General features: G+C 37.8%; 1 protein-coding gene across 1 annotated transcript; it reads right to left on the reverse strand.

The window, feature by feature from the left end:
• Positions 1–1,527: 1,527 nt before the first annotated feature.
• Positions 1,528–16,074, reverse strand: LOC145293328 (uncharacterized). The gene is made up of 3 exons (XM_080139970.1): positions 16,063–16,074; positions 2,082–2,618; positions 1,528–1,839 (listed from the first exon to the last, which is right to left on the reverse strand). Exons 1-3 carry the CDS (start codon positions 16,072–16,074, stop codon positions 1,528–1,530), a joined length of 861 nt encoding a protein of 286 aa, XP_079996096.1.
• Between the last annotated feature and the right edge of the window lie 353 nt (positions 16,075–16,427).

The following is a 16,427-nucleotide window of genomic DNA, read 5'->3' on the forward strand; positions in this document are numbered from 1 at the left end:
ATAAAGAGGAACAGCTAGATAAAGATGAAGTACAAGGAAAAAATCGTGCAGAAAAGATGCCTGTTTTGATAAGAATGAAACTTCATGGGCATTTTGAGCGAGATACTAAGGCACTAAAATGACGGGACATGTGGCATTTTTTGTCAAAAGTAACCTGAAAAGAAAGGCACAATACATCTTATGTTTGCAGCTGAGGAGCAGGTACTAAATACAAATGCAATCAATAGAAATATGTACTGGTGAAATGTTCTAATAAGTGCAAGCTGTGTGGTGTGTGTCTAGAAACAGTGTCACATATAGTTTGGTGCGTGTTCTACATTGCTTAAAAAGAGTACAAATGATGCCAGGACACAGTATGTGCAAATATGCATTGTAGTTTGTGACAGCATTTTGGAATCTCAGTTGAGGCAAGTATTTCCAACTTCGCCCAGAAGAGATAGTAGAAAATGAGGAAGTTTAGATTTTCTGGGATTTAATTGTTCAGGGTGAACGAGGAGTAACTCTCAGGAAACAAGATATTCTAGTTGTTAATAAAAATACCAGGTTTTTGCGTGGCTTGCCCAACGAACATCAACTTAGCAGGTAAGTAGGAAAAACTTCGGAACTATCAAGAAACTGAGGTTGGAAATGGCTAGGTTGTTGAACAAGAAAACTTCCATCGTGCTAAACATCTTTTTTGGCTTGACTCAATAACAGCTGAAATTGAGAAACCGTTGAACTCCTTAGGAATCAAGTACAATATTATTGCACTCCGGAATTCAGTTTTGCTTGATACATAATTCCTACGCTAAGTGCGTTCCTTTCTAATTGACACATTGAATATGCTCAGTAGCTTTTTTTAAAACACCGCTATTGACGGAAAAATAGCCATTGTAAAGCATTACACACTGCGACGTAAACAGACACATTAATAATAATAATAATAATAATAATAATAATAATAATAATAATAATAATGATGATAATAACAAAGGCGATGAAAAGACCGAGGAGCGAAAGAACAAGCCAGACTTCCGCTTGTTGAATGCAAAAATAACTGTAACGTTGAAAAGTAGCCACCCAAATTCCAGTAGAAGACCAATGGTCGCAGCCCATAGGAAATCAATTGTCAGAGGCTGTTTCGATAACGCAAATTCTTTTCTAATAATTATCGAAAGAGGTGGAGAGTACTGGAAATCTGAGATGTGCTGTCACTCAAACCCCATACTACACCACAAGTTGTTCTCAATATAAGAAATATTTGATGATGGCTTTTGTGACTACTCCTAGTGAGTAAAAAAGAATAACCACAAAAACAAATTGCATAAATACGAAGAGGACTGAAAGGCGTTTTTACTACTTCTCCTCCCACTCGATCCTCGTCTCCTTTTACTCTTAAGCAGCAAGACCATCAACAAATCAAAACCACCACAACAACAACAACGACAATAATAATAATAATAATAATAATAATAATAATAATAATAATAATAATAATAATAGGGTGGTTGTCCATCGGATCCGAAGATGACGTTTGTGTCCTGCGTCTCATCTGTGCACACGGAGGTGGCTCTGCAGCCCCAGTCTAGAACATTGGGGGCACTTAAAGTCAGTTGTTGTGATCACCGCTGAAGCTGCTCTGTGGTGTCTCTTTCTCGCAGCAGTGAGTTTCTGGCTACGAGCCTCTTCAAAGTTGGCAGCAGCCTTGTGGGATGAGTCTCGCAATTTTGGTCTGTCCATAGCATGTCCCTCTAGGTCTCCCGGTTTGATACGACACCATTGCAGATTGGCTTTAACAGTGTCTTTATACCGCAGTTTTAGTCGACCTTGGTTTCTTTTGCCGGCCTTGAGCTCTTCGTACTGCAGCCAATCAACAGGTAAAAATCACTGCTCACACAAATTCTTCCAACTGACTTTGCCGTTTCTCAAACGTAAAACGATTTCTTCTCCCTCACCTACCCACAAGTGACCTGTTTTTATGAGGCACGCACACGTCGCGAGACGTCGTTCACTACAAAACGTCAGGACCGCCATGATGGACTCTTTCTTTCTTTCTCGACGCGTGCGACTCGCAGGACAGACAGACACGAGGACGTTTGTACGGTAAGCCATTTTCCCCACACGTACGTCAGGCATTTAGGCATCCGACATGCGTCCATTCGAATCACGTGTCCAACCCAATGAAGTTGGGTCTTGATGATGCTGGGCTCAATACTGGTGGACTTAGCTTTGTCAAGGACCTTCAGATTGGTGATGTGATTCTGCCATTTGATTCTCAGGATGGAGCGGAAAGCTCGCATGTGGAAGCACTCCAGTTTCTTTATATGCCTGTGGTATAGTGTCCACGTTTCACAACCATAGAGTAGGGAGAGAAGGACCACAGCATTGTAGACTTTCAGCTTCATAGATAGGTGGATATTGTGTTCATTGAGCCATTGATTGCGAAGTCTTCCCAGTACCTGACTTGCCTTGCTGATTCTGGTGTCAATCTCTCTGTCCAAGGAGCAATCACAAGATATGGTGCTTCCCACATATTTGAAGGGATTAACGTTGGCAAGTGGTGTGACGTCAATGGTGATGTTGGGAGGAGGAGGGTTGGAATATGGTGCAGGGTGGTGGAGCACCTCGTCTTTCCAAGACTGATTGTCAAGCCGAATAATAATAATAATATAAACACACAACTAACCTGCATGTGAAAATTACTTAATATCTTTAGTTGGAAGATTAAAATACTGATAACCTTGAGTAAATAAGTATATATATATATATATATATATATATAAGTAAATATATGTGTGTTTGTATATATATATATATATAAAATATATTTTAGTCATCGACATACAGACCTGTTTCGTTGTTTCACAACTCATCAGTGCCGCTAGACTAACACCTCTCCCAAGCCGAGGATCGAACCTAGAACCGTCGTGATGACAGTCGGCAGTCCTACCCCCTGACTACGGAATCGGTGGCCGAAATTAAACTGTCCGAATGCGTATTTAAATAAACATCCGTCCGCTACTCGTAAAGGGCTCAAACGTTTTGTTTGTAAACAAATTGCGAGCTTCGCATTATTTCAGCTAAATTAAGTAGCGAGTAAGATAATTTACGAGAGTGCTCTACCGAAGAGGGGAGCTTTATAATATATATATATATATATATATATATATATATATATATATGTATGTATGTATGTATGTATGTAAGTAAATATAAATGTATGTACACATAAAAGTAAATATGTGTGTATATATATATATACATATATATATTTATTATTTTTAAAACAGTAATCTACGTACACGCGCGCTTCGAGGTGGCTACCTCTCGTCAGCGTAGTTCAACTGTTTCCAGGGATCGAACCTCAGACCATGTTTACCACAGCCCGGTGCCTTAACATTTAGGCCACAAACTCTAGATTAATTTTACTGTTTATTTTTATCGCTTATAAATTTAGATTTGTTATTGTTGTTTTTTCAAGCGATACATACGGTTAATATTGGCTCGGCCTCGAAGCTCATTTTTTTATTTACTTAGAAAGTCGCCCATTTTAATTTGTTTGAACGTATATAACATTTTTTATTTATTAATTATTTTTAAAACAGTAATCTACGTGCATGCGCGCTTCGAGGTCACTACCTCTCGTCAGCGTAGTTCAAGTGTTTCCAGGGATCGAACCTCAGACCATGTTTACCACAGTCCGGTGCCTTAACCGTTAGGCCACAAACCCTAGATTAATTCTATATATATATATACGTAGAGAGAGAGAGAGACAGACAGACAGATATACAGACAGACAGACAGATAGAAGACGTGACTTATTTACGTATGAATTCTAAAATGCAGTTGATTCTAAGTACTGTCTGTCGGTAATGCTGTCATACGTTATTCATATTGAGGCAGCACAATACGAATACACGTGGCCTTGAAACCTCGGGTGCAGATATCACACGAAAATAATTTGATTTCAATGAATTATTGACTATTGATTCCAATGCTTGTTGTGCATTCCAAATTAAACCAAAAAGACATGAGCAAAATCAACGTCGGAATGATGTTCCCGGGCTACGTATTTTGGACGATTGTCAATTTTCAGTTTTCCCAGGTAATAAATTTGGGCAGATTTAATGACGCCAATGGAGGAAATGAAATCAAAATGAAATCGCAACGAATCGCGTCCATTTCTCATAATAATAAAAAAAATAAGAAGAATAAGAAGAAAAACACCACTACTACTACTACTACTACTACTACTAATAATAATAATAATAATAATAATAATAATAATTAGAATAATAACGCACAGACAAGTGGTACAAGCATAAGCCGGCAACAGTATTGAAAGCGAGAATCACAAAGTCCTATGGTGCATGGACATACAAACTGATAAACCCACCCAAACAAGAAGACTGGATGTCGTAATAATTAATGTTGTCACTCAGCTTCCAGGGAACATCTCAGGCTGTTTTCAGGGAAAGATCTCTGAAGACTTGTGTGAAACCGCCTTGTGAGCCAATAATAATAATAATAATAATAATAATAATAATAATAATAATAATAATAATGTGATCTGGTTCCACATAACTGGACTAGGGAATGTATGGAATAGTGGCGAGCATGCGAGATTTCATGGAAATAGGCATGAAACAATAAAAAGTGCTGTTAATATCAAATGGAGATCTTGAGAAAGTTCAGGTGAAGAGAGGGATTGTTTTAGGGGAAACCTTGTCGCATTGTTGTTTGTTTTGAGTATAGTATCCGTGTCGTTCATGTTACAAAAGGTAAATGCGTGTTATGAGTGGGGAAATGAAGTACCGGGTAAAGCATTTATTATTTGTGGATGCTTAAAGTTGTATAAAAAAAAAACAAAATATGCTTGTCAGAACTATTTAGATGATCAGTAATAACATGCGTATGGAATTTGGTATGAAGAAGGATGGTCCTTTGAAACTTGAAGGGGGAAAATTGATGAAAGTAAAGAAGTAAAACTTTTGAATGAGGAAATGATAAATTGAGAAGAGGAATGCACTTATTCAGGAGTTTGGGAATTAGATAAAATAAAAGACGTTGGAATGAAGGAAGTAGTAGAAAAATAATACAAGAGAATACTACGTTTGGTTCTTAGTTCCGGATTAAATGGGAGAAACAAACTATCAGCAGTCAACACCCTATATGAGGCCGGTATTATTCGATGGAATGAATATGAGCTGAAAAATATAGACAGGGAAGACAAGGAAAACGATAACAATGAATGGAACTATTCATCCAAAGAGAGATGTCGATGTTAAAGAAGAATAAAATAAGAAAGTTTATATCTCCAACTATGAAGAAAAAACTTATAAAGTGTCAGAATGTGAAAAATTGTAAAAGAGCGAATAGTAAGATGCAAAGCAATAAATGAACAAGATATGAAAGACAAGAGAAGGAAGTGCATGGCCAGTTAAGTTGAGATTTACCAGAAACTATGGACAAAGGAAAAACCTGCTGATGGTTGTTTAAATGTGGCTTAAAGATTTGGACAGAATTCCTAATATGTGCCGCGAAGGAGTAAGCGCTCGGGAAAAATTATGTGAAGTATCACATTGATAAAACAATTGAAATTCCCCTATGTCGACTTTAGGGACAGAAAGGTATTAATGTACCGTCAGTTGTTGCGAGAAGTTAGCTCAAAAGGAACACAAAGGAAAAGAATCACAATATTGCGAGAAATGTCCATTGGTATATATTAAAAAAAGATATATTAAATGTGATAATGTGATTGAAGCAGGGAGAGCAGATTTAATAAAGTGCCAGCCGATGTGAATGTGAGGAAAAATAAAAAGAGAAGGTCGAAAAGTAGCAAGACTTGAAAAGAGACATAAAAGGATTCTGGAAGTTGAAAAAGGTAGAAGTTGTACTCATTGTGATGGGAGCTCTGGGGAGTGTGACAAAAGGATTTTATAGGGGGGGTGAGAAAATAAGGATAAATTGTTGGATTACTTTCAAAGATTGCCTTGTTGGGAACCGTCAGAGTCTTGCGGAAAGTGCTGGAAACCTGAAAAAAATGCTCATAGCCTATGTTTAATCGTTATCAGTATGAAATTGGCAATACCAACAGCCAATCACAAAATGTGAATAATAATAATTGTTGTGGTTGCAAGGTTGAACAATAATTAGTAAGGAAATACAATGAAGACGCAAACAACAAGATAACGCAATAATAAGTGTATTAAAGAAAAAGTATATTTACAATATGTACAAATGACGGTGTCGAGTCAGAGAGTCTTGGTGGGAGGACATGTACGCTCTTCGGCGTCACTTCCGGTGGAATTTGAGTAAGACACACCAAGGCCAACCTAGGCTTGCCATTTATTGTGTTATATTATTCGCATATGCAAATAAGTGGTTGCCACCACAACACCCCCCTCCCAAGATTTGAAGTCACACAGATTTCAATATCTTTTTCTTTTTGGGTTTACCATTAATGGTTCATTCACTTTTCTTTTCCTACCTGATCTTCGGGGTTCAGGTGCATTTTGAGGCGTTTTTTTTTTTTTTTTATTACATTTTCACCCCAAACAAGGAAGATTGCCACTTTGGTGTAGGGGGCTACTATCAGGGGCAACAACTACTGGGGTACTATGTAGGGATTTGGGCAGCAAGGTGTCGGTTCACGTTACACTTGAACTTCTGCACGTCAGTACTGTTGGGGAAGCAGGGACCTGGAATGGAATTCCAGAGTCTTGCGGTTCTGGGGAAGAAACTATTGGAGTAAAAAGATCTTTTACATCTAGGGACCTCTACAGTGTGCGGGTGAGATCTAGTAGCCTGTCGGGTTTGTCGAGGGTGCTCGCGTCGTGGGGGCACAAGTGATTGCAGTTCGTCAGAGCGGTTCCAAATTAAAAGATTCGTATATGATATCTATGGTGGCCTCCTCTTCGACTGTTGTCGTATCATCATCATCTTGGATATGACGTTATTTTATCTGATTTAGGTGCCTTTTATGTATATTCTGTGGACCTTTAACCATGTATGTACAATCACCAATGCGTTTATCCACTACTCCACATTCCCAGTAAGATGTGTTATTTCTGTAGCACTTAAAATATACTTGATCTCCCGAGTTATATTTCTTTCTTCTCGTGTGTGTAGTGTTTCGGATAATTGCCTGCCTTGGCAATAGTTTGTCAAACGCTGATTTTACCTTTCTGGCAAACATTAGATCAGCTGGTGATATGTTTGATGGTGTACTAGGATGTGGTGTAATCCTATATACTTGCAAGAATTGTTGCAAAGCTTTTTCTGTTGGTGTTCCAATGGATTTATTTAACGCTCGTTTTAGCGTGTCCACGAACCTTTCCGCGAGGCCGTTCGATCTTGGATGATACGGCGGAGTCGTGATGTGCTTCACTCGGAACGTGTCGCAAAATTCCTTAAACTCTGCGGATGTGAACTGCGTTCCGTTGTCAGTGACCAGTGCGTCTGGTACACCGAATCTTGCAAACAACTCGTGTAGGAACCCTATTGAGTTGTTCGTTGTTGGATTCCTGCAACGCATTACCTCCAGCCATTTTGTGAAACTATCCACTACAATTAAATAATAGTTTTCACCTACTGGACCAGCGAAGTCCATGTGGATTCTCGACCATGGTTGGTCGGTTTTCGGCCAAGGTTTGTGTACTATAGGTGGAGATTTTGCCGCTAACTGGCATCCTTTACATTTATCAATTGTTGTCGCTATGTCAGTGTCCATGTTACGCCATTACACGTAGCTTCTCATTAACGACTTCATTCGATTTATCCCCGGATGTCCTGTGTGGAAATCTCTTAACATCCTATTCTGCAATGTTTTGGGTATTACCACTCTCTCGCTGTACAGTAACACATCGTCACATATGGAGAAAACTTCCTGCACCTTTGTGTCCGTTATAATTTTCTCTTTTATGTCCTTTATATATTCGTCTTTCTCGGCTTCCCTTTTAATGTCCGACAAAGTTACGGGTAGTTTCTTAATGATGTTTGCTACCATATTTTTTACTGCAACATTTGTCTGAATTGCTGCAATGACTGATTCTTCCAGATTGTGTTTCTGTGGTATCAGTCTTGACAGTCCATCCGCATGGCAAATCTTTTTTGATGCTAGATGTTGTAGCTGGAAATCGTAATTAAGTAGTATTGTACCCCAGCGCAGCAATCTATTTGCGGTGTATACCGGCAATCCTTTTTTTGATCCATAGATCGTGACTAACGGTTTATGGTCGGTTTCAAGTATGAATTGTCTACCATATAAATATCGGTGAAATTTAGTCACGGCAAAGATTATGCTCAACGCTTCTTTTTCGATTTGTGAATATGCCCTTTCGGCTGGTATCAGCGTTCTCGAAGCGTGCGCTATTGGTTTTCTAGACCCATCCGGAATATATTGAATGCATGCTCCTAAGCCGTAGGAGCTAGCGTCACTAGCGACGACTATTTTTAAGTTTGTGTCAAAGTGCGTTAAGAATAATTCGGATGTTAGTGCGCTCTTTATTTTGTCAAAAGCGGTTTGACATTCTTGCGTCGAGTTCCACGGTGTATCCTTTTTAAGCAGATTATTTAAGGGGGCTCGCAAGTTATGCATTCCTTCAATAAAAGATTGGTAATAATTTGCGAGTCCTAAGAAACTCTGCAAGGTTGTTACATTATCGGGTGCTGGCATATTTTTTATTGCCGCAGATATGTCTGGGTCTGGACGTCGTCCATGTTTGTTTTTATGTGTCCAAGATACTTAATCTCGCTCATACAAAAGTCACATTTACTTTCTTTTACTTTAAAGCCGAATTCTTGTATTCGAGTAAATACTTGTTTCAAATGTTCCTTATGTTCTTCTAGAGATTTGCTCCTGACAACAATGTCGTCCAGGTATGCACATGCGCACTCAATACCACTTAGCATGGTGTCCATCGCTTGCTGAAAGATGGCAGGCGCTACTTTGATGCCAAAAGGCAATCGGTTGTATTTGTATAATCCCTTATGCGTATTAATGCATAGTATTTTTGAGCAATTCTCCTCGACCGGTATTTGCAAATACGCGTCGCTCAAGTCTATCTTGGAGAAGATATTACCCCCATTCAACTTCGTGAATATTTCCTCTGGGCTTAGTAGGGGGTAATGGTGATCTTTTAATAGGGAGTTGACCCCGGTCGAAAAGTCTGCGCACACTCTAACTTCGTCATTCTTTTTCTTTACGTATACGGTGGGGGCTGCCCACTCGCTGTGCTCTATTTTTGATAGAATTCCCGTCTGTTCCAATCTATTTAATTCTTTATCAATCTTTTCCAACCCAGCAAACGGAACATTTCGCTTTTTTCTAAAAATTGGGCTGGCGTTTTCTTTAAGTTCAAACGAGGCCTTGAATTTATTGCAGCGACCTAAGTTAGTCGTGAATGCCGTAGGAAATAATTCTTTTAAATCGTCTTTTATATTTTCTGTTGTTGGAGAAGAACATTTTAATTTTTTACAGAATGTATTGATTGGCTTATCCCATAGTCCGAATTTCTAAATTAAATCTATTCCAAACAGATTTTCACTATTTTTTAGTACGAATATTTTTAATTTCTTCGAAATCCCTTTCAATTTTATCGTGAGGACAACTTCTCCTTCAAATTTTATACCACCACCAGTTACCGTCCGGGCTGCTTTACTAGTTTTCATCATGGCCGGTTTTCCCAACTTTTTCCACGTATTCAGGTTTATTATAGAAACATCGGAGCCGGAGTCGAGTTGTAACTTTATTGATGTTTTAAATATTTCCACTTTTACGTATTTTCGCCCATCTTTGTCTAATTTTGTATTTGATTTTGTTTGCTGTACTCTCTTTCTGGTGTAATCTTTATATCTGCAGCAATCGCTTTTGTGTCCCACCTTCTTACAAATGTAGCATTTTTTTTTCTTATAAGGAAAATCTGATTCCCACTGCTTTTCTGCACATCTCTTACAGTTATATCTAGGAAGAGGCTTGTTATATTGTGTACTATATTTATGGTTATTATCTTTGGAATATCCCGTTCCATTGCTTTTTCTTTCTAAAGTTCTTGGTTGGTGCGTATGGTTTTCTAACTTTTCTTACATATGCCACTCCGGATTCTTCTATATTTTTTGAATCCTTTTTTAGTGTAATGGCCCTGTCACAGTCCTCTGCTAGTTTCTGGAGGGTTAAATCTTGCTCAGATTCCAGCTTAGACAACACTCGTCTGCGTATTTCTGCATTTTTCGTGGAAACTAACCCTTGAGCGAAGATTAGACATTTAAAATCTTCTACCGTTAGTTCTGCAAGCTTAAAATTATCGCAGTTTTTATTGACAACTGATGCGTATGTCAAATAATCTTGGTTGTCCATCTTTCTTAGATTCATGCACAGCCATCTTTTATGAAAAAGAGATATATTTGGATTAAATAATTCTTTTAGTAATTTTACAGCTTCCATGAATTCTAATTCCGCAGTTTTTTTAGGTAATATGTAATCTACGAATTTGCTGTGTTCTGATGTACCCAATTTTCTGAGTAAGAGGCTCACTTTCTGACTATTTGGCCAATTTTTACAGTCCAGTTGAAAAACATCCTCGTATCCTGTGTAGTATGCTTCAAAATTCTTCTCTTCCTCAGGCACATAATGAAATGTGTCCATGCTATTAAAAATAGTTGTATGGGAGAAATTAACACTATCGACATTTTATCGATTACTCTTTAGTAGTTCCAGTGTTTTAGCAAAACGTTCCTCTTGTCTCTCTTCATATTCCAATTGTAGTTTCTTATGCATTTCTTCCTGTTCCAATTGCAGTTTTTTCTGCTTTAATTGCGCCATTTTCTGCTTTTCTTCTTGTTCCTGCTGCCATTTCAATAATCTGTCCTCTCTCTTTTCCTCGCGGTCAGCCTGTGCCTGTATTTGTGCTTTCAAAAACTCGTTTTGTGTAGCTTGTCTGTGTTCATCCCGCTCAGCATGTGCTTGTAAAAATTGCATGAACATTTTTGCTAAGTCTTCCATGTTTTTTTTTGTTTTTTTTTTAGTGTGTAGTTAAAAAAAAATATTGTACCATGTACCATATACACCGGTTTGGGTTACAACAAAAAAAACAAATTGCTGTAAGCTCCTGTTTTCAATAATAATATCGCTGCTTGCAATAATATATTCTTTTTGCGAGTCACGCTGCAAAAAAAAATAAAACAGGTTTATCTGGAATCACGAAATGGAATTGACTTTCCGTTTTTAGGCACTTACTAATAAGTAACTCTTTCCACAAAATAAAAGGTTGTTTTTTTTTTAATCGAGTCACAATTGAATAAATGTATGCAGTACATTTAGTTCTTTGAGGGTTTTTTTCTCTAGTATTTTAGTAATTAAAATACCTCTTAAATTTAGATTACCTTTTTTCCGTGACGTTTTACTGTATTATCCGTTATTCAGTGACAACTTCAAGAAAAAAAATCCTTTCCTTGAATTTTAGTTTTAGCTGTGGTATTTCCTTTTAGTACCGACGTCAACCAAAACATTAATTAAAAAGTCCTTTAGTTGTTGTTTTGTTTACGGAGAACAGTAATTAGAATCCACTGGTGAACTTTTTTCGTACTTCCTTGCTTTTCGTAATACGGGTCTGACCTGTCGTTTTTGCGACAGAACAAAGTTCGCTTTTCGTTTGCAAGTTGGTCCTTTAGTAAGATTTGTCGTGTAGCGACAAACAAAAATTCACTTTTACATTCGTTTGCAAGTCGGATTCCCAGAAAACGGCGTAAATTGTCGCTTTTTCCACGTTAGAGTTTTTTTTCCACTTGAGTTGAAACTTCTCTTTAGCGTAAAATCCGTTTGCTCGTCAACACTTTGCATTCCTTAAAAAAAATGATCAACCTTTGCGTTGTACTTCTTTTTTTTTTCTTAAATAGTTCTTCGTCAAACTGTTATATTTGACGCTTCATATCTCGTCGCCAACTGTTGTGGTTGCAAGGTTGAACAATAATTAGTAAGGAAATACAATGAAGACGCAAACAACAAGATAACGCAATAATAAGTGTATTAAAGAAAAGGTATATTTACAATATGTACAAATGACGGTGTCGAGTCAGAGAGTCTTGGTGGGAGGACATGTACGCTCTTCGGCATCACTTCCGGTGGCATTTGAGTAAGACACACCAAGGCCAACCTAGGCTTGCCATTTATAGTGTTATGGTATTCGCATATGCAAATAAGTGGTTGCCACCACAATAATAATAATAATAATAATAATAATAATAATAATAATAATAATAATAATAATAATAATAAACTAAACTATATAGTAGAAAATTAATGAAAGTTATAAATACATGAGCAGTATCATTAATAATATACTCATGACCGTTCATAGGTTGGACTAAAGAAAAACTGAGACTGCTCGATCAGAAGACCAGGAAACTCATGACTATGCCCAGTGCACTATACACAAAAGAAGAGTGTTGACCGTTTCTATGTGAATAGAAAAGAAGGTAGGAGAGGAATAGTTGTTATAGAAGACTTTGTACATGATACAAAAAAGAATCAGAAAAATACATAACGAAGAATTCGGAAAGGATAATCATGGCAGCAAGAAACACGGAAAAAATTGACTAATGAGAAAACAGTGAGATAAAGGAAAAACGAGAAAAAAACTACATGGATGATTTATGAGGATGACAAAAGATGAAAATAACGAAAACACTCGGACATGGATGCGAAAACGAGACATAAGCCGAGTGACTGAATTCCTAATAACCGTAGCACAAGATACATCGATAAGAACCAACCATATCAAAACAAAGATCGATAAAACAGTAAATGCAACTGCTGTGTACAAAGAGACAAAATGACAAACCATGTAGTAAGTGAAACACGCATACTAGAACAGACACGACTAAGAGGGAAGGGCAGTACACTTGGAATTATGCAAACAACTGCATCTCAAACGCACAGACAAGTGGTATGAACATAAGCCGGCAACAGTACTTGAAAACGAGAATCACTAAGCCCTATCGGACATGGAAATACAAACTGATACACCCATACAAGTAAGAAGACTGATGTCGTAATAATTAACAAGAAAGAATAATCCGGTCAAATCGTAGACTTTGATGTTCCAGCCGACTACGGGGTGAATATCAAAGAAAAGCAGAATCTGAGCAAATATACAGAGCTAGCAAGAGAGCTGAAACTGATATGGAAGATGAAGAAAATCCTATTAATACCTATAATAGTAGGAGCACTAGGAACACTCCCGAAAAACTTTGAAACAAGAATGGGAGAAATTTGAATCAGAGGAGTGAATGGAAAATACAACGAATAACAATAATTAAAAAAGCTGAAATATTAAGGAATACCCTTAAATGTGGAGACTAACACGCATGAACACAAGCGTGGACCAGACAAACTGCTGCAGAGAGAAAACATGAAACGCCACATGGAATCAAGAACATTGAAGCCGCATATCTATAACTTCTCTAACCTCCCCATCCCCCGATTACCTGCCCCCCCCCAACAAAAAAGAGTGGGACAGAATAGCCAAGAAGAGTCAAGGAGGAAGAAAAGACCGAGGAGTGAGCACTGCCCACACCTCCCCTGTATAAGTGCGAAGAGAACTGGGACCTTAGGGAGGCTTATTATCACTCATATTCCAGTGAAGACCAATGGCCGCTGCCAACAAGCAATCAATAGCAAGAAGCTGTTGCGATAATGCAAATTTATTTGCAAATGTTACTGAAAGAGGTGGAGAGTACTGGAAATCTGGGGAGACTGGTTATCATTCATCTGCCAGGGAACACATCAGGCTGTTTTCAATGAGATCTTTGATGACATGTGTGAAATCTCCTTGTGAGCCAATAATAACACTCACACAAATAATATCAACAATAATGATAAGAAAATAGCAGCAATGTTAGAATAAAATCTCTTTTTATAGTTAATTCATGACCTTTATATATTGGTTGAGATCCTTATATTCTACATCCTTCCATTTTGTGTGGTAACAATGGAAGCTGGTTCTACCACATGTAATACGGTTTATTATTATTATTAATATTCACTTAATAAGAATTTTCACACAGGTAATCATCAAAAAGTACTCTTTTAGAACAAATTGTGGTGTTTACTAGAGTCTGATTGAAAACAAGTATCCCCAGATTGTTAATACCGTCCACCACTTTCGATAACATTTGCAAATTAATTTGCGTTATCGCAACAACCATTTACCATTGATTTCCATTAGTTGCAATGATTGGTTCTCACTGGAATTGTAATGACAATAAGGTTCCCCTGAGGTCACAATCTTTTTCGCACTCATCCAGTTGATTCCTGGTTAGTGCTTTCTCTCTTCGGTCTTTACCTACTCTTTGGCCCTTCGACTATCTTGTGTAGTGCCAGTTGTTCTGGTGGGATATTTTTTTTGTTTTTATTTTGCGGGGTGAAATAGGAAAGAGAAGAACAAGGGAGTTGAAAGGGAGAAAAGGCGAAAACGAGGGAAAAGGGAAAGGGAGGGAAAAGAAGGAGAACAGAAAGGGAGGGAAAGGAATGGGGAGGAGAAAAGAAAACGAGGAAAAACAATGAAGCGGGAGAAGGGAGGGGACATTGGAGGAGGGACGAGGGGAAAACGAGGTTAATGAAGGGTTTGAAAGGGGTATAGACATCTTTTTACTTTTTGTGTACTAGTTCACTGAGTTGCGCTGTTTGTTGTATTTGTGTTGCAGTTTATATATGTCCTGTTCAAGTTTGTTAATCTTGTTAACAAGTTTCTGCACTCAAACGTCTTCCTAAATGTTTCAGCTGTTTTCAGCCTTACCATTCGTTGCATAATCTAAGTCTTCCAGTGGATTTCGAGTTCTCTTATTCTATTTTCCAAAGTTTTTGAGAGTTGTTCCTAGCGCTTCTACAATTATTGGCAATATATTGATTTTTTTCAGGTTCCATATCCTTAATGTTCTCAGTCAACTTCTGCATATTTGTTTCGTTTGTCTGTGTCTTTGATCTTCACCCTGTATCTGCTGAGACTACAAAATCTACAATTTGGCAGTTTCTTTTCGTCTTGTTAATTATTATGACAACTGGTCTGTTTGCTTGGACGAGTTTATCTGTTTGTATCAAATTATTTTGTGGTTTTCTTTCTTCTGCATTGTCTGTCGATTGTGGGAACCATTTATCAGCATGTTCGAGGTGTAATCGTTTGCAGAGTTCCTAGTGCACTGCGTTTCTCATATAGTGCATATTTTTATATCCCTTTTAATAATAATAATAATAATAATAATAATAATAATAATAATAATAATAATAATAATAATAATATACTGGAAAGGCGTTTGAGAGTTTATTGCCATGGGTAATGGTCACTATTAACGGGAAGAGCGTTAAAACTATTGACGATACCAGATGTTATTACAAGTGTCGTCAACTCTGTGAATGGAACCAGCAACATCAGAGCAGTAGATGGCATAAAAGTGAAAATTTGTTGAGAAACCAATCCTGAGATCGTTGTGAGAATTAACCCGTTGCAACTAAAATATATTGTACTGAATAATCTTATTGCAGGAATTGGCGTGGTACTGGGCATGGATATAATAGACCGATTGGGGGGGGGTCTACCATTGCTAAAGGCTAGATGAAGTTTGACACTCAGAGTACACCAAAATTGACAAGTGCGAACAGGAGCAATACCATCCGACCGTCAAAATCCAGGCAATGTCTGACTGAGGATGTGGACTTTCGGGCCTACTTTGATAAATGGACGGTAAAGTTGTGATGGACGATAGAACCATCTGTGTTGACAAATCGGATTAGTTGATACAAAAGCACACTAAAAGGAAATATAGGGTCACAGTTTGAGAAAGAAATTGAGCTGTAAATAGAAGAAAGGAATACTGATACTGTGGTCAGGGAAGATCGGACGTATTTTGCTACTCGTGGCTGTTTTCCAACCTATTAAGAAGAAAGTGAGACCGGTGTTGGATTTCCTGGAGTTAAACAAGCATGTAGTTTGTCACACAAAAGATAAAATCGACGTGTGTGAATAACTCATGGGGGACTTGAGAAGAATGGAACGGGCAACTAAAATCTTGGACCTAAAGTCGACTTACCTCCAAATTCATGTAGGCAAAAAGTTATGACAGTATCAATTAGTAGAGTATAAAGGTCAAGTTTATTGTTAGACCAGATTAGGAATTGGACTGAATTCCGCACAGAAAATCATGACGGCAGTTCTTAATACTGTGTTGGCCAAACATGATGTTGTTAAAAGAGGTACCTGCTGTTACATCTATGATGTACGGGTGAAAAAAATCAAGGTTACTGCGGAGATGGTGAGAGATCAGGTCAAAACATATAGATTGACAGCAAAACCGTCCGAGTAATTGAAAAACGGAATAGCTTCGGGATTAAGAATACACAGCAATAAGGCAGGAAATTGATATTAAGAAGAGGAAACGATATTCCCGAAGCCAAG

This window comes from Euprymna scolopes, chromosome 14, assembly GCF_053919585.1.
Source record: "Euprymna scolopes isolate OS-2025 chromosome 14, ASM5391958v1, whole genome shotgun sequence".
NCBI classification, from domain to species: domain Eukaryota; kingdom Metazoa; phylum Mollusca; class Cephalopoda; order Sepiida; family Sepiolidae; genus Euprymna; species Euprymna scolopes.